Here is a 26,869-nt window from a genome sequence, read left to right on the forward strand (position 1 = left end):
GAAACATCGTACAGCATACAATGCCAACAAAATAGTATGGTATTGAGTAAGATGAGTCTTCAAGTGTTTGTATTCAAATGCAAGAAATACAGTCTTCCTTATAGTACAAAGAGAGGTGGACAGTGCCTATATGTACTTTTATTGCAACTAGCCGCTACTCCTGCAAGAACGCTACCAGAGAGCCTCTTGGAACACAAAATATCAACCCATCATGATGTCATCCTCTTCCATTCATCACATAGTTGAGGACGAGTGCTTTCTGGAGAGGTCATATTTAGAGGTAGAGGGTATAGTTTACAAACAGCCACAATGGACTTCACCTCATGAGAAAAAGAAAAGAAAAAAGGAAACATTCTGCCCAGATTATGTCAAACCAAAGGACTGAAGATATACCATAGGTTAGGGTAAAACAGAGAGACCACTTGACTCCATTTGGCAATATACATGTTTAATTCTTTAGTAAGCGCTTGGGTTGTTGAACAAGAGCACTGTTCAATTTCTATGTGGACTATGTGTGCACAGGGTACGGTACACAGAGAGTATACACATTCTCTCAGGGCTCTACCAAGCTGCATGAGACCAAATATGTATAAGTCCAAACCATTAAAAAAAAATTCATATAAATAACCTTACAAGTGAAACTAGAAATTTCAAAAATGTCTGAACAGGGAAGAAAAAAAAAAAAACAATTTAGTGGGTGTCATGTCCACGGTTTCACATTGGGTGCTCACACTGTTTCTTGGCATAAAAAACCCTGAGTAACCTATGATATCAAGTCAACGAAGAGTTGCACACTTGACTTTGGGCTGTGATAGAGCATACGATTTTAAAAGGGCAATCTGGAATGTGGCGTCAGATAAAACAAATAACAAACAAAAAATGAGATAAAAAAACAAAAAGAGAAATCAAAGAAAGAAAAACAAAACAATGTGACACTTCCAGAATGTGACGAGACTTTTGCTCCTTGCTCTCATTTCAACAAACGTTTACAGAACATAAACAAATTATCACCTGACCATATCCCCTCCCCCTTTCCCATTAGTAATTATATTTACAATTTCATTAACACTATCTGTTTTTTTTTTGTTTTTAGTTTAGGGGCGCATAGACAAGTCATGCATTAAAAAAAAAAAAAAATAACAGAACCTTTTATTTCCCTCTCTTCCACATTTGTGTGTATTGCATTGGACTGAAGACCAGGCAGGCACTCCGTAGAGTGGTGGTGGCTATATGTGGTCTACAGAGCAGAGTCCAGCTGTGTTAATTCATGTGGAGTGGGCCTCAAGGTGGAGACCGGGCTCCTCAGGTTACTGCTGCTTGCACTCGGCAGGCTGGGGATCCCCACCCTGATCAGGAGAGACAGGGGACGAACGAGATACAGCCCATATGGAGGACAACAGACAGAGAGGCAGACAGATAGAGAGAGGAAGACAAGTGTAAGAGGACATTATATGGGAGGAGTGATACACAGAGGGGAGGAAACGACAGAGATGGAAGGAGAAGGAGGAGAGGCAAAAAGAGAGAAAAATTAAAGACCGCAGGCTACTTGGGGTCTGTTGCAGACACATAAGCTGTATGCATGGGGTTAGACATGGTATGTGGACAGGAAAGAAGCAATACAAAGAAATACGTAAATGACCTGATGAGACAGAGGCCAGTGGAGTGAACACACAGAGTTGAGAGCCTCACACCAAGAAAAGGTGCAACCACCAAACACATGGCATCCTTGATCTTGCCTCCTTACGGTCTCCTCTGAGGAGCACTGCCACCTATGACTGAGGTCATTTTGTAGAGGTTGATATTTAAACCTCCCAGCCAAGTGATGGGCCTAATAAGATGAATGTACATAGCTTCAGGGGCAAAGGTGACAAAGCAAGACTAAGGAGCCCTCTAAATTGCTTTAAGGTTAATTTGCTAGGAGTGAAAAACTAGGAACCAAATACATACAAACAAATCCACTGGAGAAATACTGTGGTTTTAATAGTTAGGGTGGGTAGTTCATTTTACAGAAATCTACAGAGGTCTACAGAAAGGGACAGAAAATGCTGTAAGTCCAAGCAAAGACAGACAGATGGACGGACTGAGTGATGGACCTAGGGACAGGAAGGAAGAGGCTGGAATGTGCCCATGTCATATCCCCCTTACCTAGGAATGCATGAGGTGAGAATGACTTATGCCTGTATCAGGGGAAGGGGAAAGGGGGAGGGGTGGGGGGCGGTGATTGGGACAACAACGACAGGCACCAATTAATGTCAACAAATGCACAGGGATCTGTCAATGCACGCACATCAATCTACAAAACTCAGTCGAGTTCAAATAAACAGGTGAGGGAGCCATTCAAACTAAGGACATGTTCATGGGGTACATTTAGTAAACAGGATGGGGCAAAAACACAAAGGCTGTTCTGTCTGTGATATGTGTGCTGAACGATTCCAATTTCTACCGTGTATAACAACTGATAAGCAACTGTAAATACCAAACAAACTCCAAAGGATTTATATTAACCATCAGACTAACATGGTACTACCAAAATATTCACTTATATTCAAATATAAGCATTCAATTTAGCCTCTCCACCGAAGGTCACATTTTGTACAAACGCCCCACTGGCCCATTTACCTATGCATGCAAGTATTTAACCGACCTTGGGATCACTCTCTCCCTCCTCATCATCATCATCATCATCTTCATCAGCATCCTCATCCTGATCCTGTTCACAGAGAGAGAAACGTCACCTCGCCACACAGTCAAACAAGAGGTGGCATGCAATGACACGATTCATCCAAACAATTCAAAGCCCTTTCACTCTTATCTCACCTCTTCCTCCCCTTCATCCAGTTCCTCTTCCTCAAACTAAAGGTCAATGCGCAAACAACCAGGTTAGGTCAGCAATAACATATGGGGGTTTACAGATTGCATTTTAAAAATAAATAAAGATATCTGTTCAGTAGTTCAGATGAACCTACACTCTCGTCATCCTCCAGTGCCTCCCCAGTGAAGTAAAGCACAGCCCGGGGAACTATCCGCTCCCGGAAGAAGTGTCCAATCTCAAAATCTGTGGCTAGAGTGAACTCAGAGTCCTCATCCTGCAAAGACACACATAATACTTCAACATGCATCCGCTCGCTGCTGGCCAAAATGAACAAATCCAAACTGCCACTCCACAGTGGTAAACAACAACTATTACCAAGGATCAACTGACTTACCAACTCCCCATCTGATGAAACTGGAAAAAAAAAAGAAAAGAGAAAGCATTTTAGTTTTAAAAGAGAAATACTGAGGCTATCTACTGATTGATGCATGAATAGCCTCGGAATATGAGAATTCAGATAAACCTCTCTAAGAGTAAAAATAAAAACAAACATAAATGTCAGTAAACCACAAGTTAAAATAAGCCACATTTAGGGACCAGCAATATGCCCTCTGTGGCAATATCATGCTATTGCTGCCATCTGTAGGCGCTCCTAAGTAACTGCACATGACCAGAGTGTTGAATTTCAACTGCAGTTAGAAGCCTGAAAAAAAGCCTGATGGACTAATTTCTATGGCGAACTATAGGGGAGGCCCCTTGAGTGTGGTATGCTACCTTTGATAGGGTTGAAAAAGTTGAAAAACGAGTCGTTGGGCACTTGTTTGGTGACCGTCCTGACTGTCCCTCTTCCCTTGTGTTTCTGCTTCTTTTTGATGGTCTTCACCGTCACATCCTTGCCTTTCTTCCAGTCTATTTCGCACCTAGCAAAGGAATGAAGGAATGTGCAATGTTTAGTAGTACAAACAATTATGAAAATGATTCCATTAAATCAACAAACTGAAAACCGCATCCTCTTTCAGTTATTGCATCTACTGACTAACAAATACTATCCTTTGAACAGCTTGTCCTGCATAAACAGGAAAGACATCTGAGCGGCTGGGGTTTCCTTGGGTTCTTGATGGGTTCATTTTATAAGCTGCCTGCAAACTCACCCTTCACAATCAATGATCTCTGGTCCTTCAAAGGAGAAGGGGTCTTCAGCATCTGGCTCGGACTTCATCTTGTACTTTTTAGTGAGCACTGTGTTGTTAAAGTAACTGTTGGTCTCAAAGTGAAACTCCAGCGTGAAGCTCTGATGGGGGAAGACAACGAACACTCAAGGCACGGCAAGTTTAACTGTAAAGTACTTTTCATAACCAAAGGCCATTCAAAGTGCTCTACAAAATCATTTTGGCAAGACTAAACGCAACTATGAAGTTATTACATTGAGAGATAGAAAATACAATAAGCAAAAAAGAGACAAGCTACAGTTTGGCCCAATGGGGTGGTCAGGGTCTGTAAGTGAAGCCCCTCCGAGCTTTTCCTCCCACCATGCACGGGACCTGCTCATTATAATCAAACATGGCATCTTTTAATTAAATAAGTGTGCTATTTTTAGCTGAACTTGGACTCCCTACACTGTACAATTAGGTCACTACAAACAAAACACTCACAAATATTGCCTTACCATTGGCTGCTTAGGCTCGGAAAAGATAACTTTAATATCTTGTAGGTGTTTCAATATAGGCTCATCATGCTCCTGTTGGAAAGGGATTAAAGAAATGTAGGTGAGTATTCAAAAAACCCGATCCCAACGGTTTGAAACTCACTGTTCAACATGTCATGTTTCACTGTGCACAATCACCTGTAGCATGTCACTGAGCATGTCAACGCTTCTAAATATAGTAAGCCAGAACTCCGGAATTCCCTTTGGATTCTCCTCAGCGGCAACCCCTTCTACCTTCTCTTCCATTGTGGCTTTTGACTTCATCTCCTCCTAGCAACACAAATGTCATGAGATTAATATAAGCATTCAGATCTTTCTTTGTTGAAAGACCCCTTCCATACCCCACTATGGAATTTTCCAAATGAGGCATGAGCAAGTATTTTTTAAACATTAATATCTGGTTGCTGCCAAAAAAGTGTTAACAATTATGCAACCTGTGATCAATAATACAAGGTAATTTGAACTGAACTTTGATAAAAATGAATTGCAATATTACACATGTAACAACTTACAGACAGCTCTTCTTCTTCCTCATGGTCACTCTGCCACTCACACTCTGCATCTGTTGGTTCTACTGCACCACACACAATATCTTTTCTCTGAAAAAAAGCACAACAGAGCATGATGAGACCCATATGATGAGACAGAGAGATTCCATTCCAAAATGAATTTCCAAGGAGCAGCATAACACCTTATGCACATTCATATAAGTACACAAACTTATTCATGCAATGGATAAGTACACGAACATACGAACATGGTTAAAATAATTGGATGACACCTCATCATTGAAGGTGCTTCATCCAAACTCATTGTTAACAGGTGTATAAAATCAAGCACTTAGCCATGCAAGCTACATTGACAAAAAATTGCAACAGAATGGGTTGTCCTGAGAAGCTCTGTATAGGATGGCACTTTTGCAAGTATACCACTTACAGTTGATTGGGGCAGATCTAGGAAGGAAGAATTGTCCGTTCTCTTTGCATAGAGGAAGTGTTAAGGATCAACAACTCAGCCACAAAGTGGTAGAACATGCAAAGTCACGGAAGGGGGCCTATTGCGTAAAAGTGGCCGACTGCTGATTTGGTGTAAAGATCACTGCCACTGGACTCTGAAACAGTGGAAATGGGTTTTCTGGTGTGACGAATCACGCTTCACTGGCAGTCTGGTGGACGGGTCTAGGTTTGGCCTAGGCCTTTGTCCCCTTCATTCACTACATTGATATCGCAGTAAGCCCATGTTGGTGTCCCATTGCAATCCATTTGAGCCAACACTGTTTTTTATTGGTGTGCTGATTTTGAAAAAATTAAACCTTGCTTCAGGCTATGCAGCAAACTATGGTTATCTAGCTGCTATGCTAGCTAACAAGCTAAATCAATGAATAAACCACGGTTAATAGTCTGGTGATTACGGTATAGCAATATAGTTCGTTTAATGTCCGCAATGCGTAGATATCTGTGCAATATAGCTTGACATGGAAGATATACCTTCCTACGATGTATGGCTTGCATTCGAAAATGACAAAATTAATCAAAATCAGTTCGACTTTCTTCTCTAGTGACAACCCAAAAACTTTACTAATCCACTAACTGGACTGGCAGGATTGGTCTTGTCTGGAGTTCAAAATAAAAGTTTGTGTGTGGCAGTGATCAAACCAAACAGCCAATCAAAGGTCATGGTAAGTATTCAAAGTGACCAATCAAAGTATAGGAGACATCAGCCATTGTCGTTGCCCTAAATTCAACTTGACCAGCAAGCATTGAAACCCATAAATCACATGATCGTGCACAAGCCCGGTATATAATTAGTTTAATCACAATAAAACTCAACAGCATGTGTGCGGACCGCATTCAACATTAAAAAATACAGCAGTAGTTTCTCAGCATATTACATAGGTGCAAACAGAGTCTGTATTGAGAGACAGATCTGCTTTTGAGAGCAAGCGCAGATGTAACATCAGCTGTTTAGAAGGCCATTAAATGCACATGAATTTGGAATGGCAAGTCCTACAAGTTAGTGTAGGTGTCCATATAGAGTACACCAGGTACAGCATTAGTCATAATTGTTCCAAAAGTGAGTCAGACAGCTGTAAAAAAAAAAAAAAAAAAAATGTCCTACCTTGTCAAAAATGGGCTGATAAAGGGCGGCATATTTTCTTTCCAACTCGTGAACCTCTTCGTAAAATTTAGCTTCTATGTGCGCACTCTTCACCTGCAGATTCTTTAAGGCATTGACTCTTCTCTTCACAGCCTTCGGTAAACTGAAAGAACAAAAAGAAGCACAATGGTCTTATGTCCACTTACCTTCTAACCTGACATTTTATATTTTGTCCAACATTTATAGCACCACCATTACTACCACTAGTACTAAGTTGATAAATACACTTGCTAATCTGATAGTGTTTCAGACAAAATAGTGCAATGCTTGATCAAAACCTTTGTGGTTTAGTTTTATGTACAAATCCATTAACCTACAAAGCGTAGCAAAGAAGATGGTGCTGATGTGTGGCAAGTTGAGACACTATTGTCAAACCAGCAGTAAGCATCTAGCAATCTAACTACAGAAAAGGTATGCAAAATCCATACAAACACCATCAAAAGCACAGTTGGCACTGATAAAAGGCTTACTATCAATTCATGCATGTGGCAGTGGTCTGACTTGAAAAGAACTGCATAGTGCATAGCATTGGGACCTAGTCGTTTATCTCTCTTTCACATGACCATATACCATGAAAATTAATATGATACCAGTTGCTTGGAACAATATGCTCCAAAAATGGAAAAAATGTTGCATACCGTCTCTTTAAGATCAGTTATTTAACCGTAACCACCACCGTTATTACTTACTTCTCCAATATGGAGGGACCATGTGGCAAGCTGTCCAGTCTGTCCTGAAGAGCTGCCAAGGCCTGAGGGTTCTGCATAACCTGATCACCCACCTTACCTGGAAGGAATAAATAATCAAATACAAATTTTAAAAAGAATACTGATGAAATTATACATCAAAGCAATTACCCTACTGGGTTAGAAATAGCTGTAGCATGCCTTATTTACTTACTTTTACTTTCTCTGTAAAAGGATATTTATTGTGTTAACAATCCTTTCCTTACAGTTAAAGGTCAAGTGTGTTATCAAGATGTGTGTGGCTTATAAGTAGATATTGTAAACACCACTCTTAATTTCAGAGTCTTGGCAAAGAAACACTTGAGCTTCATGAACATTTTATAGTGACACTTGATCTGTTAAAGCAGTAGCTCTCAAAGGACATGGACTCTCCTGAAATAAATATCTAATTACCCACCATAGATGTAAGAACTAATTGACAGCAAATTAATATTTCAGTATCCCCTTCTACCCCTAAGTAATGTACCGATAAAATCAGTCCCTTGGATCAAGCACACCATGCTATAAATTACCTTTGGCTTCACCCTTGTCTCCGTCCATTTTAAAATCACAGCTCCTGTTTTCTGTAAAAACAAGTAGAATAGTTTTTCAGTCAAGGGACTATTCGTCACATGCCGCAATGATGAAGTCATGTAACAAGTTCCTGAGATGTCAAAACCGCGCCAGACGGACTGACATTCTCTTACACGTTACGTTACAAAAAGTAACTAGTTAATGTATCGATAGCTAGCAAAGACAGTGAGGTTAGAAAACAGAACATGTATGACTACTAACGTAATCGATCAAATTGAGCCAATTTAAATTAATTTAGCGAGTCAGACAAGCAGGTTGAAGTTAGTATCTAATCTATCTACTAATACCATTATAGTTTGGGTGAGACAGGCGGCTTGATCTGCCACTCTCACTAGTCCAACAAGCCCACATTGTTTACATTCATTGGGCTAGCTTATGAAGGCTAACTAAATGAAGATTGTAACAGGTTGTAAACAGTTAGCACGCTATCTACATACGGTATGCAAATTACACTTTGTAGTTTTGTATTGTTTTGAAATCCCAACACGTTCGAAGCCGTCATGCCGAGACTACGATGCGCAGTCCGATGACGCAATGTAAGCTTAGCTAAAGTGAGGTTAATGCTGCAAGTCATTTTTATGATTAAAACAAGGTAATGTTCTATTTCCGTCTGCAATAACATATACACGGACATATAACTAATATACTGACCTATTGCATATTGACTATGAGGGTCCATTAAACTGCAACGAAACTGTTTTTTGAACAGTTACGCATGTAGCTAACGCTATCTAGCGAGTTAGCAATGACCAACATGTTAGCCATCTAGCTTGCTACAATAAGTTACCTAAAAGGCTACTAGGCTCACTGCGTGCCTACATCAGAAAATAAATTGGGCGGTGCCAGTCTTCACGAGAAAATACAGCGGCTGACTTAGCGAGTTAATAAATACATCATTATATGGTTGTCAAACATACAGTTACCCAAGTAAGACTATCAAGTGATTTCCACGGGCATGTATGGACATATTATATGCAATCATGGCATAACTAGCTGGCAACATTGACAGCAGTACAGCTGACAGCATCAAAAGCTAAGCTAGCAATGTAGCTGTATTAACGTTAGCAGGTATGATAAAGTATTACATTTAGGGCCCATACAATTAACAATACAATACATTGAGTACATAAGGGTAATGCATCTTGTCCTTTGCAAAAAGGCAGTTTAATTCACCAAATCCAGTACACAGCCCAACATTTCTGCTTTGCTAGCTAGATTTGATATCTCTGGGAAAACCAACATTAGCCCGCGCCAGTAAGCTGACAAAATGCACGCAGCAAATGTACAGGTTGTCGTGTGGACTAAACTCGCATTACTATTCGCATTATGGATAAAGTAGTAGTTTGCAACAAATAAAGACACATTCACAATTTAAAATCTTTGTTTCCCCAAGTTCCGATCCTTACCTTGGTTTGAGCTGTTTTTGTGACTTCACGCTCGAAGCCTCAATGAAGTGGCCCACTAAGCAGTAAAGTTAAACCTCATTGGTCAGAAAAAAATCTACATTTCAGAACCAAAATTTGAACGCTCACTTACCTGTTAAACTGTCTTCATCTGTTGCTGGATGCCGTAAACCAACAAAGACAATAAAGAATAATGTAAAAATATAATCATAGCTTCTTTACCATAAACTATATATAGAGGATAACAGTATTTCATTGGCTTTGTACCCGTACAATGGCAATACAGTTGAATCTAATCTAATAGTTCATGGTTGATTCTTTAGAAAATACAAATTGCCAAGGAAGGGAAAAGTCCTGTTATTTCAGTCTTATCAACATTACTGGGACTTATTGGCTTATTGGGGAAAAAAGCTCAAGGGTTTAAATGGTTTTAAAATAATGAGTCATACTAAATAATGTGAAGAGTGCATTTTATTATTGTACTACTTCATGTCCGTATAAACATTTATTTTTTGGGGAAATATTTCTTAGGTTTTCTGTCTCACCATTGTGGTAAACCTACAGACTGAATGGAATCACAAACTGACTGTAATGACTGCCACACTTGGCTCACAATGTAGCTTAAAAGGGATTTTTCAAGCTGGGCCCAATTTTAACAATTTTTTTTAGCTCCATTTCTTTTTTACTATAGACAATTGACAATTAAAATCAGTCCAGTATTTAGTTAGAATGCTAAAACCTGCAACAGCAAAATTACTAAACAATGTAATCTTACTAGGTAAACCAGTGTCAAGATTATCTGCTTGTCTTGACCACAGACAGGCTTGTAATTGTTATTATAAGGCTCTGACAACATGGAGAGAGTCTATAGACCTCTACACCGGCATCTGTTTATCTCAATAACTGTAAAGAAACTGTAAATTGCTGTTTATGCAATCAGTGTTTTACCTGACAAAAACACTGACTTCACAGTCATTTTCTACAGTTTCTATATAGTTACTGCAGTAAACACATGCAGGTGTATCTCTGTGGGGATTTTTTTCCATGTTCCCAGACCTAATATGAGCATACACAAGCCTGTCAGTGGTGAAAGCAAGCTGTTTACTTTGACGTGCGGTCTTACCTCATATGATTCCATTGCATAGCCATTTTGCGGTTCCCTGTTTTAGTTTAATTCTGGGCCGATTTTGATTATTAATTGTCCCTAGTAAACATTTGGACCCAAAGATCTAAAAACAGGCCCAGGTTGAAAAATCCCAAAATGTCCCATTAATGTGAAAACTATGTAATTTACAGAATCCTTTCAGGCCTCAGTACATTCACATCATCAAATATATTCTGTCATGTTGCCCCTTTAATCAGTCAACCCACTTTGAGGTCCTCTCATCACAATTAATAACACCACAGTAAAAGGAATCATTTGACAGTAATGTACCAGCCATGTGGAAAATACAAAGCCCAGTCTCGGTCCAAGGACACACAGCTTACAGTCATCTTGCTGGCCTCGATTTTGTAAAAACACCAGGACACAGGATGGGCGGATTGCTGGGCTGGGCAGACTCAATCTCCCAGAATCCTCAGTTGCCATTCTGGCTCATCTGAATATAATCTTTATGTAGCTTTTCTTGTGCCTCATAGAGTTTGCGTAGTTTCTTGGTTTGTCCCTTGCTGATCTCCTTGCCTTCTGCATCATGTGTGGGGAAACCCTAATGTGGGAAACAAAGTGAAGTTATGTTAAGTCATTAGCAACCTGGAATGAAAAAGAAACATTTAAGTAGATAAGACAATTTGGTTAAGTTCTGCATGCACTCAGGCAAGAAGGAAATAGTATCTCATTCACAAACAATTATTCACTGGATCCTATTTTATAACAAATACTTTCATTCACACATAATGTATTTACATAATTTCTCATGGATCAAACGTACTGTTTCATCAAACGCAGAGTATTTGTCCATTTCAGAGCGGAACATCTCGCTGGGGGGAATCTTCATCTTGGCCAGTTTAGCCATCTTTGTGGGTGAAAAAAAAATCACATAACAATTGATGAGGAACCATTCTTTCAATTATGCTTTTCAAAATTGTATTTTATAATTGTATTACAATGGGATGATCACTGAACATAAACTGATTGGATTTTTCGAATATACCCTTTATTCACCGTTAATCTACCACATCACACCAAAATGTCATGTCAGTGTTCATCTTTAATACCCTTCATTCCTAACAATTCATCCTTTTGGTAACTTGCGGAGAAAAATATAGACACACTTACAAAAACAACTTAAAGTAGTCAGACACCACTCATCCACTCACCTCTTGTTCCTCTTTCTTTTTAGCTGCCTCCTCTTTTTTCTTCCTCTTGTCCTCCTCCAACTGAAAAATTAACAGAAAAGACTGTTTTTCTAAAAGGATTACAAAGGCAAGGATTGTGAAAGTGAAACTGAATCACCAGTGACAGATGTTTGTCTGCAACTTAAATTCTCATCTGAACCACAACCAGCTTCAAAAATGTGCTTCTACAGACACAATCAGTATCCTAACCTTCTCTAATCATTCTTAGGCTCCATTCTCTTTACTCTGCAGGTAGTAGGCTAGTTCAGTAAACGTCTGTACATATTAACAAAACAAAAAAACACTATGCAACAATTTCAGGTCTGTATTTACAGGAAATTTGTTTTGGTATAATTTTCAAATTAATTTTGATGGTATATGGTCATGTGAAGAACAGATAAACACAAGGCATTTCCGCCAGGCATCCAGGATATGCACTATGTAGTTCTGTGTCCCTGGGTCGGAACACCCTGCGAAAATATGGGAAGCCAATATAGGGCATATAACTACGTATATCACCAGAAGACACCAGCTAGTTAGCTCAGTTAGCTCACTAGTTTCAGACTCCTTACTACTGCTTTAAAGTACATAAAAACATTCAGGGACATTTTTTATTCCAAGATAGTAAGTCAGAACTCGACTTGTGCCCAGGCTACTGAGGTATAGAATCCCTATGGCCTCACACCTTGTCAGTGTGTTCTGAGATGAAGTATAATAAAATCAGAGCCACTTGCTACTCTCTGTTTTCTCAGCCTTCTGTCATCTTCTGCCATGTGAAATCTCCCCCCCCCCCCCAGAGTGCTAGACCACAATAACAAGCTATCCAGGAACACAAGATGTATGGCAACAGTGTTATTTCTCAGAACTCGGGATACACCTGCTAGGATTAAAGGGTTTCACAGTGGCCTGATGAGCTAAACCCACATGAGCTAGGGAATGTTCACAAAGGCTGTACTAAGAGTAACTTAAAACAGGCCTAACAATTGGCATGTGTAACACGACTCCTTGCAATATATTCTGAAGACATTCATATTGACAAGCTCAGATACATTTTTTATGACTTGGAGTCCATGTCTTTTCTTTCCCTGTCTTTCTTGACTCTGCTATCTTGGGCATGCCTGGTAAGGCACATTTTCCATTTAGAAGAAGGCCGATCGCCTTACAAGCCGAAGAGATAATTCAGCGTTAATGGACAGGTGCTGCGAAACCACATGCAGATACGCGTTTAATGAGTTCTGTCTTTCAAGGAGAAACTCAGTGGTGCCTGGGGGTGCCTACCCTCTTTTTCTCCTCCTTCTCCTTCATCAGGGTTTCCCGATCAACCATCTTGACAACTGTGGGAAGTCCTATGAAAATAATGGTACATGATAAGTTAGCGTCCCAAATTCTGTAGTTATAGAGGTATTGTGTAAACAGTATAGCAAAAGTGAATGATATACAGTGGGGAAAATAAGTATTTGAACCCCTGGCGATTTCACAAGTTTGGCCACTTGCAAAGAAATGTGTGATCTATAATTGTAATGGTAGGTGTATATTAACAGTGAGAAACAGAATATCAACACATTTGTTTTTTATAACATTTATGACTTTATTTGCATTTGATGCAAAAAATAAGTATTTGAACCCCTAGCAAAACTGACTGACAAAAATGACTTAGTACTTGGTGGAATAACCCTTGTTGGCAAGCACAGACGTCAGACGTTTCTTGTAGTTGGTCACCAGGTTTACACACATCTCAGAAGGGATTTTGGTCCCCTCCTCTTTGCAGATCCTCTCCAAATCTTTAAGGTTGCGTTTTCAATGGGAGGGAATGAGGGAATGAGGATCAAGCCCAATATTCCACGTTACATGGCCCCATCCATCCATATTCCCCTTGATGCGGTGGAGTCGTCCTGTACCCTTGGCAGAGAAACAGCCCCAAAGCATAATGTTTCCACCTCCATGCTTGATGGTGGGTATGATGTACTCTTGGGGTCATATTCAGCATTCCCCCCCCTGTCAAACACGGCAAGTTGAGTTGATGCCAAAGAGCTTGATTTTGGTATCATATGACCACATTCTGTCTCCCAATCCTCCTTAGAATCATTCAAGTGTGCAATGGCAAACTTCAGATGGCCCTGTACATGCGCTTCCTTGAGCAGGGGGACCTTGCGAGTGCTGCAGTACTTCAAAAAATTACTGCGTGGTGTGTTGCCAATGGTTTTCTTGGTGACTGTGGTCCCAGCTGCCTTGAGATCATTCACAAGCTCCCCCTGTGTAGTTCTGGGGTTATTCTGCACCTTTCGAATGATCCCTGATACCGCACGAGGGGATATCTTGCATGGAGCCCCAGACCTTGAACGATTTAACATTTGTTTGGTGTTGCTTCCATTTACGAATAATCGCACCAATAGTTGTCTGCTTCTCACCAAGCTGCTTGCCAATGGTTTTGTAGCCCATTCAAGCCTTGTGCAGGTCTACAATCTTATCTCTGATGTCCTTGGACAACTCTTTGGTCTTGCCCATGGTGGTGAGGTTAAAGGTGTAAAGTATGATTCTTTGGACAGGTTTCTTTTATAAACGTCACCAGTTGAGATCAGGTGTACCTTGTTAGACCTAATGAGGACTAATCTGTGTGCTTCTTGGGCACATAACTGGTCATTGTGAGCCAGCATTCTTGCTGTTTGCTTGGGGGTTCAAATACTTATTTTTTGCATCAAATGCAAATAAAGTCATAAATGTTATAAAATGCAGTTTTCTGAATTTTTTTGTTGATATTCTGTTTCTCACTGTTAAAATACACCTACCAATACAATTCTAGATCACACATTTCTTTGCAAGTGGCCAAACTTCCGAAATCGGTAGGGGTTCAAATACTTATTTTCCCCACTGTAAGTGTCATGGGCAAGAAATGGAAGGGAAGCAAATATTTCTGTGGTGTAACTTCTGTGTGCCATTACATGTTATATGCCTGTAAGCTTATTCATTGAAACAGGCAAAATAGCTGAGAGATAAAGGGCAAGAAAAGCACAGCATGTATCAGCAACATGCACACACATTCCTTTGCGGTAACTTCATGTAAGTAATTTGAGCACACTGTTCAGTGCTGGACTGAGCCAATGTTAGATGCAGCGCTGCTGGGCACCTAGAACACTGTAAATGTCTGGGTGAGCAGTGCGCGCACACGCACACGCACACGCACACACACACGCACACACACACACACATCACCTTCATGGTCCTCTAGGCGGACGCCGAGTTCAGGTAGAGTGTCATCGCGCACCACATCGCACAACTGTAGGACCTCAGTCACTGAGGCAGAGGAAAGCATGTCATTCATCGGTCATTCAGTGTTTGTTTTAAACATAGGTTTGCTGACACCGATTTCAAATTCCATTCACCTTTCTTTTCCCGTGCAATTTTCCTAACTCCTTCCCTGAAGTCTGACAGGACTTTGAGATATGGCATCACAGTGCTTTCCAACTGCAACGAGACACACAATCAGATTGATGAAACAACCATGGAACGATTACAGTGCATGACTTTATATCGTCGGCTTCCTGATGAAACCTGCTATCCACCATTTTGGCCAAAATGAAATTAAACATCAGAGTGGACCAAAATCGGATGGGGCATATCCTGATAAAACCTGCAATGTCAATCTTAATTTTGTGGGGTAGCAACGACACAATAAAGAAAAATGCTTAATCCTTTCTTCTGATATATGCTGTGATGAAAACTGCTATATCCCAATTTGGTTAAATGTTGGTTACAACTTTGAGTTGTCGCAATGAAGCCTGTCATGTTATAAACTTGAGTTATAAAAAGTGATCTGATTGGGTCATACTGAAGTTATGATGAGATCTGAAATTTTACAAGCCCTTTAAAACCTGCTATATCCACAAAATATATGTATATATACAGAATAAAAACCTGCTATCTCCCCTAACTCTGTCCCAAAATGCAACATTTTGATAAAAGTTGCATTTGTTGATTAAATCCAGTACACATCTCTAAATGAAATACAATATTGATGGTACAAGTCAAATTTCTCCATTGCCTTAGATTGCCTCCATTGACTTTCTATTAAATCAGTTTTTTGGCTTTCCTGAAAAAAGGTATAAATGCACATAGCAGGTTTCATCAGGAAGCCGACGATATGTAGTGTATGTACTTACATCAACACTCTGGCCACTTCCTCCAACGGGGAAACCAATGGGCTCAGTTCCTTCAATGGCACCAAATGTCTACAGTGGTACACAATGCAAAAATGACTTGCAAGCTCAGTGATATACTGTCGTTGACCAGGAGTAATACTGTTCACAGAGGACAGCTCATGCTATTCCTCTGGGTTCTTAGGGCAGTCTGCCTCACCTTTAGCATGTCAGTCAGGTAGACGGCGATGCTCTGAAGCAGCATGCGGTTGGGCAGTAACCTGGAGCCCTTCCTGCTGGCAATGTAGGTGTTGCTCTGGCTGACCAGAGACCTCATCTCCTCCATAGCTGTTCGTGTATCGACGTTGTCACACAGGGCCTCATGTACCGCCGCCCTCCGCTCATAGAGACTACAGACAGGACAAGACCTCTTAGTGGCCAATTCACACCAACCAACCATCTCCATCTGACTCGTATCGCACAGGTTTATCTAAAACTACTAGTTTATAATGTAAAGATTTTAAGCTCATAGTATAATAATATATATAATTATTATGTGTGGTATTTATACTCTATGAGGTTTCTCACCTGTTGTTGAGTTCAATCTCTGCAGCTTCCCACTTCTCAAACTGGTCTGTGATGTCAGTGGGGGGCCTAAGGATGTCCTTAACATTCAGGAAGAACTCCTGTAGGCAGACAGTAATTCCAAACAAGTTATCGAAATTTCTTTACATACAAAATGAAATAGTTAATGTATTGTTTAAAGGAATTGCTCCACACACAGATCAGATGGATGAAATCTTTCCCTCTGTGATTATAGTAACATATGTTCTACATACCTCCTACAGACAAGGTTAAAGATATCAGATGTGTTTATAACTCACGCTCATGAACTTCTCATATTGAATGGCTGACTCCATAGTGTTGCTCGAGTAGTCCAGTGTGTCCTTCCAGGAATGCATGAGGAAGGCCAGGCGAAGCTGTCGTGCTATAGGGCAAGGAAGGTAAAATATGGCACTGCAATAACTACACAGGTTCACTCACCTCAAATTACCAGGATTGTTTTATGATCACTGTAGTTGTTTACCCATCAGATTCACTGATGTTTTTCTTTACATGCTACTTACCCGTGTTTTTGGCCAAAGCGTCTTTAATTGTGATGAAGTTTTTCAAAGACTTTGACATTTTGCAGCCTGCAATGGTAAGGTGGCCAGTGTGCAAAAAGTAGCGAACCCAGTGGTCATTCTCAAAGTAGGCCTGTGAAGATGCAATTCACAAAACTATCAAAATTCATAAAAAATAAACAAGTGACAACAAAAAAAAAAACATTCATTAGCTTGGGTGAATGATTCATCACAGGCAGTATTTACCTCAGATTGTGCCAACTCATTGTCATGATGGGGGAAACGAAGATCAAATCCTCCACCATGGATATCCATGGACTCTCCCACAATGGATCCTGCCATTGCCGAACACTCAATGTGCCAGCCTGGGCGCCCCTATAGCGACAAAACATCAGAGGAAAAAGAAAGGTTATTTACCACGTTACTAATGCAGAAAACTTGGTATGAGCCAAGGCCCCCAAAATAGGGTATGTATCTCTGGAGTATATTTCTGCATGAGAGCAATTTGGATTTGGTAGCTTTGTGATGATTTTTCAGTAAAACCACTGAAGAGCTTACCAAAGGTCCCAAATACACAGTAAATGATGAAAATGTAGTATTTGATGTTGGCAGCCAGAAATGTATTTATTGTGTGAAAATTGTATCCATTATGGCTGACAAATTTCAAGATGTCTGCTAAATAACCAACACATTTTAAAGGTTTCTGAGCCACACGTTTGCATCACTGCTGCTAATGCTTATGCCATTATCGAACATTGTATTTCTACCTTCCTACCTTTGACCAGGACGTTGATCAATAAATGACACCATAAAAACATTTGTATTGCTGTAGCACTAAATGCACCCAGATACAGACTTGACAGGACAATGTAATGTTTTTAAGTCCTGTAGACCTCCTTTTATGTTGAGGGAAAAAAACTCCTTCTGTCAAAAGACAAAGAACTCTAATGCATATGTGTTGAATAAATGTTGAGTCATGAGCATACAGTATTGCAAAATAAACTATATATTCTGTCAACTCCACCAGTTCCTAGAATGCAATGTAACTGGTAGCCTGATAGTGAGTAATTCGTGTGAATGTTCAAATTTAGAATGTAGATCTGTAGATTTTGTGACCGGTTTTAGCGTATTTGACTGGATCCAATTTTCACACAAATCACAACTTTCATGTTTCAACCATCAAATATCACATATTTCTAAGTCATCATATTTTGACCTTTTTTGGGAGCTCTAAAGGGTGGCCTAATTGATTCATTTTTAATAAAATATATTTTTCAAATAGGAAGTCTATTAAAACACACAACTTCCAGATCGAAGATTGCTATCATGCAGAAATATACTCCAGAGATACATTGCTTTCCCTCTGACTCATGCACTATATAATGAAGTTCAAAGGTATGTGTTGGAAGTTCACCTTTCCCCATGGGGAGTCCCAGGAGGGCTCCCCAGGCTTGGACGCCTTCCAGAGTGCAAAGTCATTGGGGGAGCGCTTCTCACTGAGCCGATCAGCAGAGATGCTCAGGTCTCCTGCAGCACAGAAGAGACAACATGTACACTGTCAGACCAATTTACCAGATCAAAACTGTCGTAATGCTTACAAGACTTAACAATAGGAATTAACACACTTAAGGATTTTAGAGATTTCCGCATGACGCATTCAAAGAGTAATACAGCTTCCACAGACCTAAAAACCAGACAACCAATGCTTCTATCTTCAGAACAGTGTAATAGAATGATGTTGCATTAATTCCTCATTCAATTATAAAAACATTTATAGAGATGAAAAAACTGAACGCCACCATCCTCTATGCCCATACCTTCTCCTTCCTGAAGAGCCTTCTGATCCCCAACTGCCTCAGGCACCAGTTTGGCATAGGAATGTTTGGGGCTGGTGTCAAACTTTGCCGTGTCAAAATACACAGAACCATTGGACTCATATCTGAAAATGGGAGCAAATGCTGACTGGGCTGGCTGAACAAATAAACTAACATAACATCTAGGAAAATGGCAGAGATTCATGTTAAAGTGCTGCATGGTTCTTACCCATAACCGTTGTCCACTACCTTCTTCACAAACTCTACAATCTCTGGCACATACTCACTGACCCGCGTGAGTACATCTGGTGGGAGAACCTAGGGAAGTGAAATCCATAAAAGATGTGTGGGGTTGGTGACAAATCTACATACACAAATACTACCAGCATAAATATTTTGTTTTTGAGAAACAGTACCAAAGCAAGGTGAATTAAATTGCCCCAGTTAAATGTTATACCCACCAGACCTACCAAATCTTTCAGCCTGATGAGGTATTCAAACACAGCACACCCCTTTGACCCTTTTGTCTCATTACATGAGCACAAGAAAGCAGAAATAGCACTCACATTCAGGGCATCCATATCCTTGTGGTATTCTCCCTCCCAGTATTTTGGCAAAAGTGAGAAGATTGAGTTCTCTGTGACCTGACTGCCGAACTGAGAGTCCAGCCAGTCAGAGAGGAGATCTTTGGCCTCTTCCAGCAAAACCTTTTAAAATGGAAAATGAATAGAAGAATAAACTCAAACTTAAATATGTTGAGACAAAGTGTAAATAACTATTAGGCAGCTTTACATGCATAAGGACATTGTTCAGTATTCTTTTTGTTTTAATTACAATAATGAGAATAATACGTTGAAGGAAAATATGACAGTTTTCTTTAACACATTTTCTATAGCCAAGTATCACCCTTGGCAAATAGAAAGCTACTTATATTGGCACCTATGGAAGAAACATCTTTGCTGGTTTAACATGGAGTTTCAGTGTGTGGTGTGGGATGGGGTGGATCGTATCAGTTTTATGAGGGATCTTGCCCAATGTCTTAAGTTATGTCTGGGAGACCCATCTCCTTGCCTACCTGGGCCTGGCTGTGAATGCTGGTGTCAGAGGCTCCACTCTGCACTGCCGCCTGCAGAGGTGCCAGGGCAGCAGCCACCGCTGACTCAAGCCTCTCCAGCATCTGCTTCTTGTCAGGATCTGTCGTTTCAGCCAGCTTCGTCTTGAACGGCTGATCAAACATGACAACAACGCAAAATAAAACAACAACAATAAACTTAAGCATATTCAATTACTTTGGCACTGCACTACCTGTAAACCTGTTTACACAAGGAGAAAACATTACTGATGTCACTGGTGAAAGAAAAATCAATATCAGCAATATTAGGGGGACTTTAAGTATGTGGTAATGAAGAAATCTCTCTTCCTTTCTTACCTCTCTGGCTGTAAGGACATCCTTCAGGATCTGGGAAGCCACAGGTTTCTTCTCTTTGTACTGGTCCAGAAGGTAGTTCTGTCTGGCCCTTCTGATGATCTATTAAACAAGTTTATGAGTTCATGATAACAGTATAAGAATCATATACCAAAAACCTTCAACTGGAAATTCAAACTTTTAAGAATGTGCATTCAGCCCTGTTGGTACACACACATATAATGGGGAAGAGCACACTTACTCACTCAATCCCCAACTCCTCTTACCTTGTCATCTATATCTGTGATGTTTATGCAGTAGAACACGTCATACTTGAAATAGTTCATCAGTATTCTTCGCAGGATATCAAAAGATATGTAGGACCTGAGAAATAGAAGGACAAGGATGCAGTGACACCAAACAAAACTAAAAGGGAAAAAAATGACAAATCCATGTTTTATTTGTGGCAAACTTTAATTGTTTTTGGGATGCTGCACGGCAAGTTAACATACAGGGGTATGGAGAAGCGTATCTTCTGCAAATGGTTGATTGACTCTACTGCGTGTGTTAAATGCTTTCAGTCTGCGGAGCGCTGTTGCAGAATTACCTGGCATGTCCCATGTGTGAGGCATCATAAACCGTTGGCCCACAACAATACCACAACACCTTTCTTCCATTCTGGGGCACAAACACTTCCTGCAACATACCAACACACAATAATCATGAACTAAAAATCTTTCACCTTGGAGATAATATTTAGAACCTAAAATGAGTGCAGTGGTACATAGATACCAAACAAGGAAATGTGAATCTGAAGTGCCTACATATTGCCACTGTGGTGTCATCCACCATGTCACCAAAGTTGAATAGTGTTGGGAGTATATTTTTATTTAAGGCTTTATGAATCATCAAGTAATTAATACATTAATTATGCATTATATTTTTATGATGTGGAAGATAGCAAAATGTTATTCACTTGTTATAGCAACTAACCCATTCGAAACAAGCTTATTGCAATAAAAGAGATAGAGGGCTTTTTGCTTTGTTATTGCATTTGACAGCCACCATGGGTACTCGCACACTTGTGAAGGGAAGGGTATTCAGTTGATTGCAATTCAGCAACCTCACCACTAGATGCCACTAAAAACTACACACTTTAATATATTGATATTTTGAGCTGAAAGAGTTTAAGGAGCCTAAAATAAACATAATTAAAAAGAGTTTCTAGCTCGTCTGTTAATGTAAGGATTGTTGTAATCACTTGCGAAACAGCCACTTGTAGTAACATGTTACATGTCAAATTTACATTAACTTGAATGCAATATTTACATCTTTACTTTGTGTTTTCCAAGCAATAAATGCTCAGTTGACATGATGAGCTAGCTAGATGTTATGTGTATGCTGAGTGCAGAGGTCTGGGCGTTTAAGAATCAAGAATCAAAAAACTTTGTGTACTATGGATGTGATCTTTTTTCAAAACCAAAACAAAAAAAGTGACTTTTAGAAAGTGTCCGGATACATGTAGACAAGACCACAGACCAAGTCACAAGCTACATGAGGATGGCAGCACTCTCTGAAAAAGGGGGAAAAAAGCTTGTGTTTTATCATAACAGAAGTGAAACAAAACCAGAGGCAAAAACCAAAATCTCACCTTACTACGCGTGAGGCTGTTATAAAGCTTGAGCTTGGGTGGCTCGCTTCCCTCTGGAGGTGACCAGGAGGGTTGGACTCTCTTTCCTTTTGCTGAAAACAGAAGGTGGGCTCTGTGAGCGTATTATCTCTCCTCGGCACAAGCTGCATTACAGCAGAGAGAATGGGATTATGCAAGGAATTAGAGTACGTGACAACTGTACGTTCATGCTCCCTCGAAGTGTGGATGACAAAGGTAGCCCGTGGGAAAAGACCCCCGCAGGCACACCTGTTGGTAGAATCGCTATGAAGTGGAAATGGAGCAACCTCATGGACAAAGCTACCAACTGGCACACAAATGCTTATGGAGACAACGCCGATCTCATCCACGCATCCTCACACACACACACCGTTCAGCGAGGTAATGGCAAAATGATACTGAAACAATGTGGACGTATCTGGCAGGCCCAACAAAGACTAAACCACAAAGGCCCACCCTCTATTACTCCGAGTGACAGTCTACTGAAACCACTATTTCACAGACAATCAATAGAAATAAAACGACATTCATCGTCTAGCAGTGCACATGCTCTAAAGACAACTCTCCAATCAAATTGAGGGCAGAAGGCAAAATTGCTCTATCACTTCATCATGGTATAGTGTCAACCTACATGCACTAACTACTGTTTATAGAGCCTGTAGCCTGGCCTGACCTCAGGGCCTCTCTACTCACTGCTGAGTTCTGGGGGGGCCTGGGGGCCCTGCTGAAGGGCTTCTATATGCCTGTACCAGCGCAGGGCGTGAACATGCTTTGAGTGTGGGGGCTCGCCCAGAAGCGCAAAGGCTTCAGCATCGGCTGGAGAGGGACTAAACCCGGCCAGGTAACTGCGGGTGCTCAGGTACTCATTCAGCGCCTGAGCCCTGTGGGCCTCCTCCCTTATGCCCAGCAAGAAGCCATAATCAAAGGCTGTGGAGACAAGAGGGCACACACAAACATGTACAGATGGCATATCTGCAAACATTCCTGTGGGTCAGGTGAGCAATTTGCGGAATGGAAAATCTAAATGTTTAAAATGTTTTTAAGTTGTTCACACAAAACCCTACCTAAGATGCTAAGAGCATAGTATGACACTGTGTTTGTTCTGCCTGTCTGTCCTTTCTGTGTGTAACTGATAATGGGGTTCTAAGTCCCCACAAACCCTACTTGCAAGTGGAATAAATACATTAACAACTCTGGTCTTCTGGAGGGTATAATGGAATTATAGAATTAGAGAATATAGATGGAATTAGATAATTTCCCCGACAATGCATGCCAAGAGATAAGTGATGCGAACATGTTGCTTACACTGGCGAGCCAAGAGTGATATGTGACTTTTTGCGTCCCTCTTGTCCCTGCAATACCGGGACTTGGCTGTTCAAAGTAGTGATGTCAAAACTAAAAGGGAAACTGACCCTACAAATAATGTTAGCTACTTATCCAAATATGTGGTGTGTCTGTCGGGCGGTGTTTTTAGTCACAAACGGGACAATATAGTGATTCCAAACCGAAAGCAAAACTGACCATACAAATAACGTAGCTACTTATCCAAATAGGTGGTTTTGTCTACCGGTATTACTGAGCATTGCAAGGCTACTAAATTAGATAGCTGCCAAGCAATACAAAAACACTAGTAACGTTGAACGTTAGATATGGATTTACTCAGTCACCAAAAGCGCTGTCTTCATAACATTCAAAAATTAAAGAATACTCCTGGGAAAATTACATATAACTTACTAGTTAACTACGCGAATGTCAAATGGGATGAGCGATAAATACGCTGAGCCTGTTTATCCCAACCAGTCCATCCCAAACAAATCTACTAGAAAATAGAGCAAAACCGTATGGTAAGCTAGTACGCTTAATATCATGAGCTAACAATCAGGACAACCCATCGACTGCATACAGTCATTGGGGCAACCAGCAATATATATCGGCACATTTTATCACCTGCAATGTTCTATGTCAAATTAAATCAAGGTGGCGGCTTGTATATTATGCTTACTCGTTATGTCATATTAATGTTGTGAAATGGAACGTAAAGTTAGCTTGCGGGGAGGCAGTGGAATTTGTGTTTAGGTATAATTTCCAAACATGTATTCCAGATCCACAGAATAAAAATAAGACAAGTATAGTGACGTGCTTCTTACTATCTATTCGTTTTGATAGGGAAACATGTTTTATTATATTCTTACCTGACTCTCCAGAGCTTGCCATTTCTGTTATTGCTGAATGAATATCTGATGCAACATTAACGTGCCCGGAACATGGACTCAGTTATTCCTACGTCTATGTCCGGAAAAGGCGTGTCTTTTCACAGCCGTGAAACCATAGTGAAACGTAGCCTGTTCCGGTACCATATTGGTAAGGTCAGATGCAGTGAGGTCTTATGCCAGTGAGCAAGCTACAAGCGCATTCTGTAAACATAATCCTTATCCAACCATATACTTTGTCAAATTCCGCGAATTACTCCTCACTAGCTGTCAGTTGGGTGCGTGTGCTCCTACACAGTCCTGGTTCTGTAAACAGGAAAAAATAACATAGTGGCTCGGACCGAGCCATTAAAGGCACCCCATGCAACTTTATATAAACATTCAATGAAAAATAAACATTCAATTTCTAGTCTTTTTTACAAGTAGTAAGTTTCAATAACTCCATACCATTACATATCGACATTCAAGGAGCAAAGATGAGACGTCGTTGTGTGGTGAGAACTGATAGAAAATCGTAAACAACAACAATCGCCGGTGGGGAGAGGCCATTTTTCCATTGACTGGAATCCTGCTTTATTTATTGTAGGTCACAAAAAATAAAGAAAATGGCGGCGATTGTTGTTGTTATCGATTTTCTATCAGTTCTCACCACACAACGACGTCTAATCTTTGCTCCTTGAATGTCGATATGTAATGGTATGGAGTTATTGAAACTAACTATGTGTAAAAAAGACTAGAAATTGAATGTTTATTTTTAAGCCTCAAAAGTTGCACTGGGTGCCTTTAACAATTCATACCAATCAACATGTTGCTACAGAAGCAAGGAAGAGGTGGCTGTAATATCATTGGTTGTTGAGCCCACATATCAACAACCGTCACCAGAAACCATTCCTTGACACCAGGGCTATGTTTCTGAAAGGCTTAAAATGCCTCCTTCCTTCCTTCCTTCCTTCCTTCCTTCCTTCCTTCCTTCCTTCCTATTCAGAGAGCAAGGATGTCCCAGATGGCTTAAACCTTCTCTTCCGCTTTAGTAAGAGACCTTGAAATACGTCACATAACATTTTTTAAGAGAGCGTCTGAGCTTCCTTAATGGCGGCATTTATTACCCATAACTATGCGCGCCATTCCCTAATCGGAGCTTTTTGTTTTATTTCTAAAACAATGGCGGACATGATGGTTACGGTGGCTACGGTGGCAGAGGCTGTAGACCACCAGGCTACAGACCGTAAATGTAAATATCAGCAGTAATTAAACAACTGTACTGATATTAAATGTACTACTAACATGCCATTCTCAAATTAAAGCCAGTGACATGAGTATTTCGGTGGTGTTAACGGTGTGTTAGCATACCTAGCTAGGTAGCATTACCATTGCATCTGAATGGCAGTTATGCTAAGCTAGCTGACAATTCCACCACCCGGGCCTCTTGCCTAGGGTGACCAGATTTGCCGGACCTAAAACCGGGACACTTTGCGCGTGCCCATAATGCTCATGCACGCACACGCTTTTTCTCCTGAACATGTGCCAGGAACATACTTTTTGCCAACAACAGGAGCTTTTCTAGGTATCAAAGCTATGGGGGGGCTTATCCCCAAGGGGAGAGGCATGTTTGCGCGCGTAGCGCGCGAGAATTTTTTTGGGGTGCCCATTTGAAATAAATCTTCATTATCAATGATAAATATTGTATAATGGGCTGAAATGGAAGGCACCCAATACATTCACTTTAATTATGTCAAATTAAGATTCACTAGCATTAATAACTGATTATAAACAACAACATTCTATAGGTAGGGACTGATATTATTGTTTCTAAATACTAGAGAGATATGCAAAGAATAGAGAGATGTCGATAGTTATTTCTTGTATTTCGAATTTGCTCGTTCACACTAACAAAATAGCTTGCTAGCTTAGTGTTAACATAGCCCACTACATTACAATATTCCCTTTCATTTACCTCAAGTAAACCTACATTTGAGCAGGTAGCAATCATTAACAACTACAGATAACAGATACAGCCACATTCTGTAACTACCTGTACTTACAATTTCACTCCTTGCACCGTTTACTTTGAGCTAAACTCCATGGCTATAATCCTGGCTGTCTTGAAGAGACGTTACTACTAGGCAGAAACAAATACATTGTAACGCTGGTTGCACAGGTTATGCAGACGCAGACCACTATGATTGACTGACACACGCACACATTGTTCAAATCATACGCTGGACGCTTTATTAGTATTTCTACATGGGTTTAGTTAATGATCAGGCTATAATAAGACCACATCGGCTATGTAATCGCTGACAACCGGGACGATTTCATAGTGTTTGGTGTAAACCGGGACATATTAGCGTCCAGACAGGTTTTTGTCGTGACGCGGGACACGCAACTCAAACTCGGGACGGTCCCGGTAAAACCGGGACGTCTGGTCACCCTACTCTTGCCAGCCCGACGAAGGGGCACTTTTATCGGACACTTTTCGCTTGACGAGCGGGGGCAATTATGCCGTGATTGATTAACAAATTGTCGATTGGTAGGTATCCGTTAGCCATGCCGCTGTCAGTAGCTGAGGATTGCTCGCTTGCTAACAACGTGCTTGCTAACGCACAGCGTGATGACGCCACATACTGCCGTCTGACAGAGTGCGCTACTGCGAGCAGATAAGTACACACAGCATGATGACGCCACATCCTGTCTGAATAGACCGTCCCAAATCATCGAAAATCAACAGTTTTGGGGATACCTTCATGTCTCGTCAGACACCTGTCTGACAAGACATCAAGGACT

The 26,869-nt window shown here is 40.6% G+C and overlaps 2 protein-coding genes across 7 annotated transcripts; both read right to left on the bottom strand.

The window, feature by feature from the left end:
* Positions 1-431: 431 nt before the first annotated feature.
* Positions 432-9,448, bottom strand: nap1l4b (nucleosome assembly protein 1-like 4b). 5 transcript variants are annotated; one of them, XM_080844049.1, is made up of 15 exons: positions 8,645-8,687; positions 7,933-7,983; positions 7,364-7,460; positions 6,636-6,777; positions 5,030-5,116; positions 4,656-4,787; positions 4,479-4,550; positions 3,964-4,103; positions 3,587-3,732; positions 3,207-3,226; positions 2,967-3,086; positions 2,818-2,853; positions 2,645-2,710; positions 2,146-2,177; positions 432-1,346 (listed from the first exon to the last, which is right to left on the bottom strand). In XM_080844049.1, the coding sequence occupies exons 1-14, from the start codon at positions 8,670-8,672 to the stop codon at positions 2,172-2,174; spliced, it is 1,143 nt and encodes a 380-aa protein (XP_080700175.1). In that variant the 5' UTR covers positions 8,673-8,687; the 3' UTR covers positions 432-1,346; positions 2,146-2,171. The 5 variants fall into 5 exon arrangements, 4 of the variants coding, with proteins under 4 accessions (XP_080700175.1, XP_080700176.1, XP_080700173.1 ...); XR_013968759.1 differs by having other exon boundaries at positions 2,146-2,710; XM_080844050.1 differs by lacking the exons at positions 2,146-2,177; positions 8,645-8,687 and adding an exon at positions 9,400-9,448.
* A 404-nt stretch (positions 9,449-9,852) lies between these two features.
* Positions 9,853-24,111, bottom strand: cars1 (cysteinyl-tRNA synthetase 1). Of its 2 annotated transcripts, XM_080843339.1 has the most exons (23): positions 24,068-24,109; positions 22,569-22,802; positions 21,858-21,949; positions 20,814-20,902; positions 20,494-20,590; positions 20,231-20,329; positions 19,877-20,026; positions 19,368-19,508; positions 19,031-19,119; positions 18,805-18,926; positions 18,402-18,514; positions 17,234-17,362; positions 16,991-17,120; positions 16,748-16,851; positions 16,452-16,549; positions 16,084-16,273; positions 15,888-15,956; positions 15,111-15,192; positions 14,941-15,021; positions 13,009-13,076; positions 11,713-11,772; positions 11,325-11,408; positions 9,853-11,102 (listed from the first exon to the last, which is right to left on the bottom strand). In XM_080843339.1, the coding sequence occupies exons 1-23, from the start codon at positions 24,087-24,089 to the stop codon at positions 10,974-10,976; spliced, it is 2,472 nt and encodes an 823-aa protein (XP_080699465.1). In that variant the 5' UTR covers positions 24,090-24,109; the 3' UTR covers positions 9,853-10,973. The 2 variants fall into 2 exon arrangements, with proteins under 2 accessions (XP_080699465.1, XP_080699466.1); XM_080843340.1 differs by lacking the exon at positions 22,569-22,802 and having other exon boundaries at positions 24,068-24,111.
* Positions 24,112-26,869: the final 2,758 nt, after the last annotated feature.

This window comes from Sprattus sprattus, assembly GCF_963457725.1.
Source record: "Sprattus sprattus genome assembly, chromosome: 8".
NCBI lineage: Eukaryota > Metazoa > Chordata > Actinopteri > Clupeiformes > Clupeidae > Sprattus > Sprattus sprattus.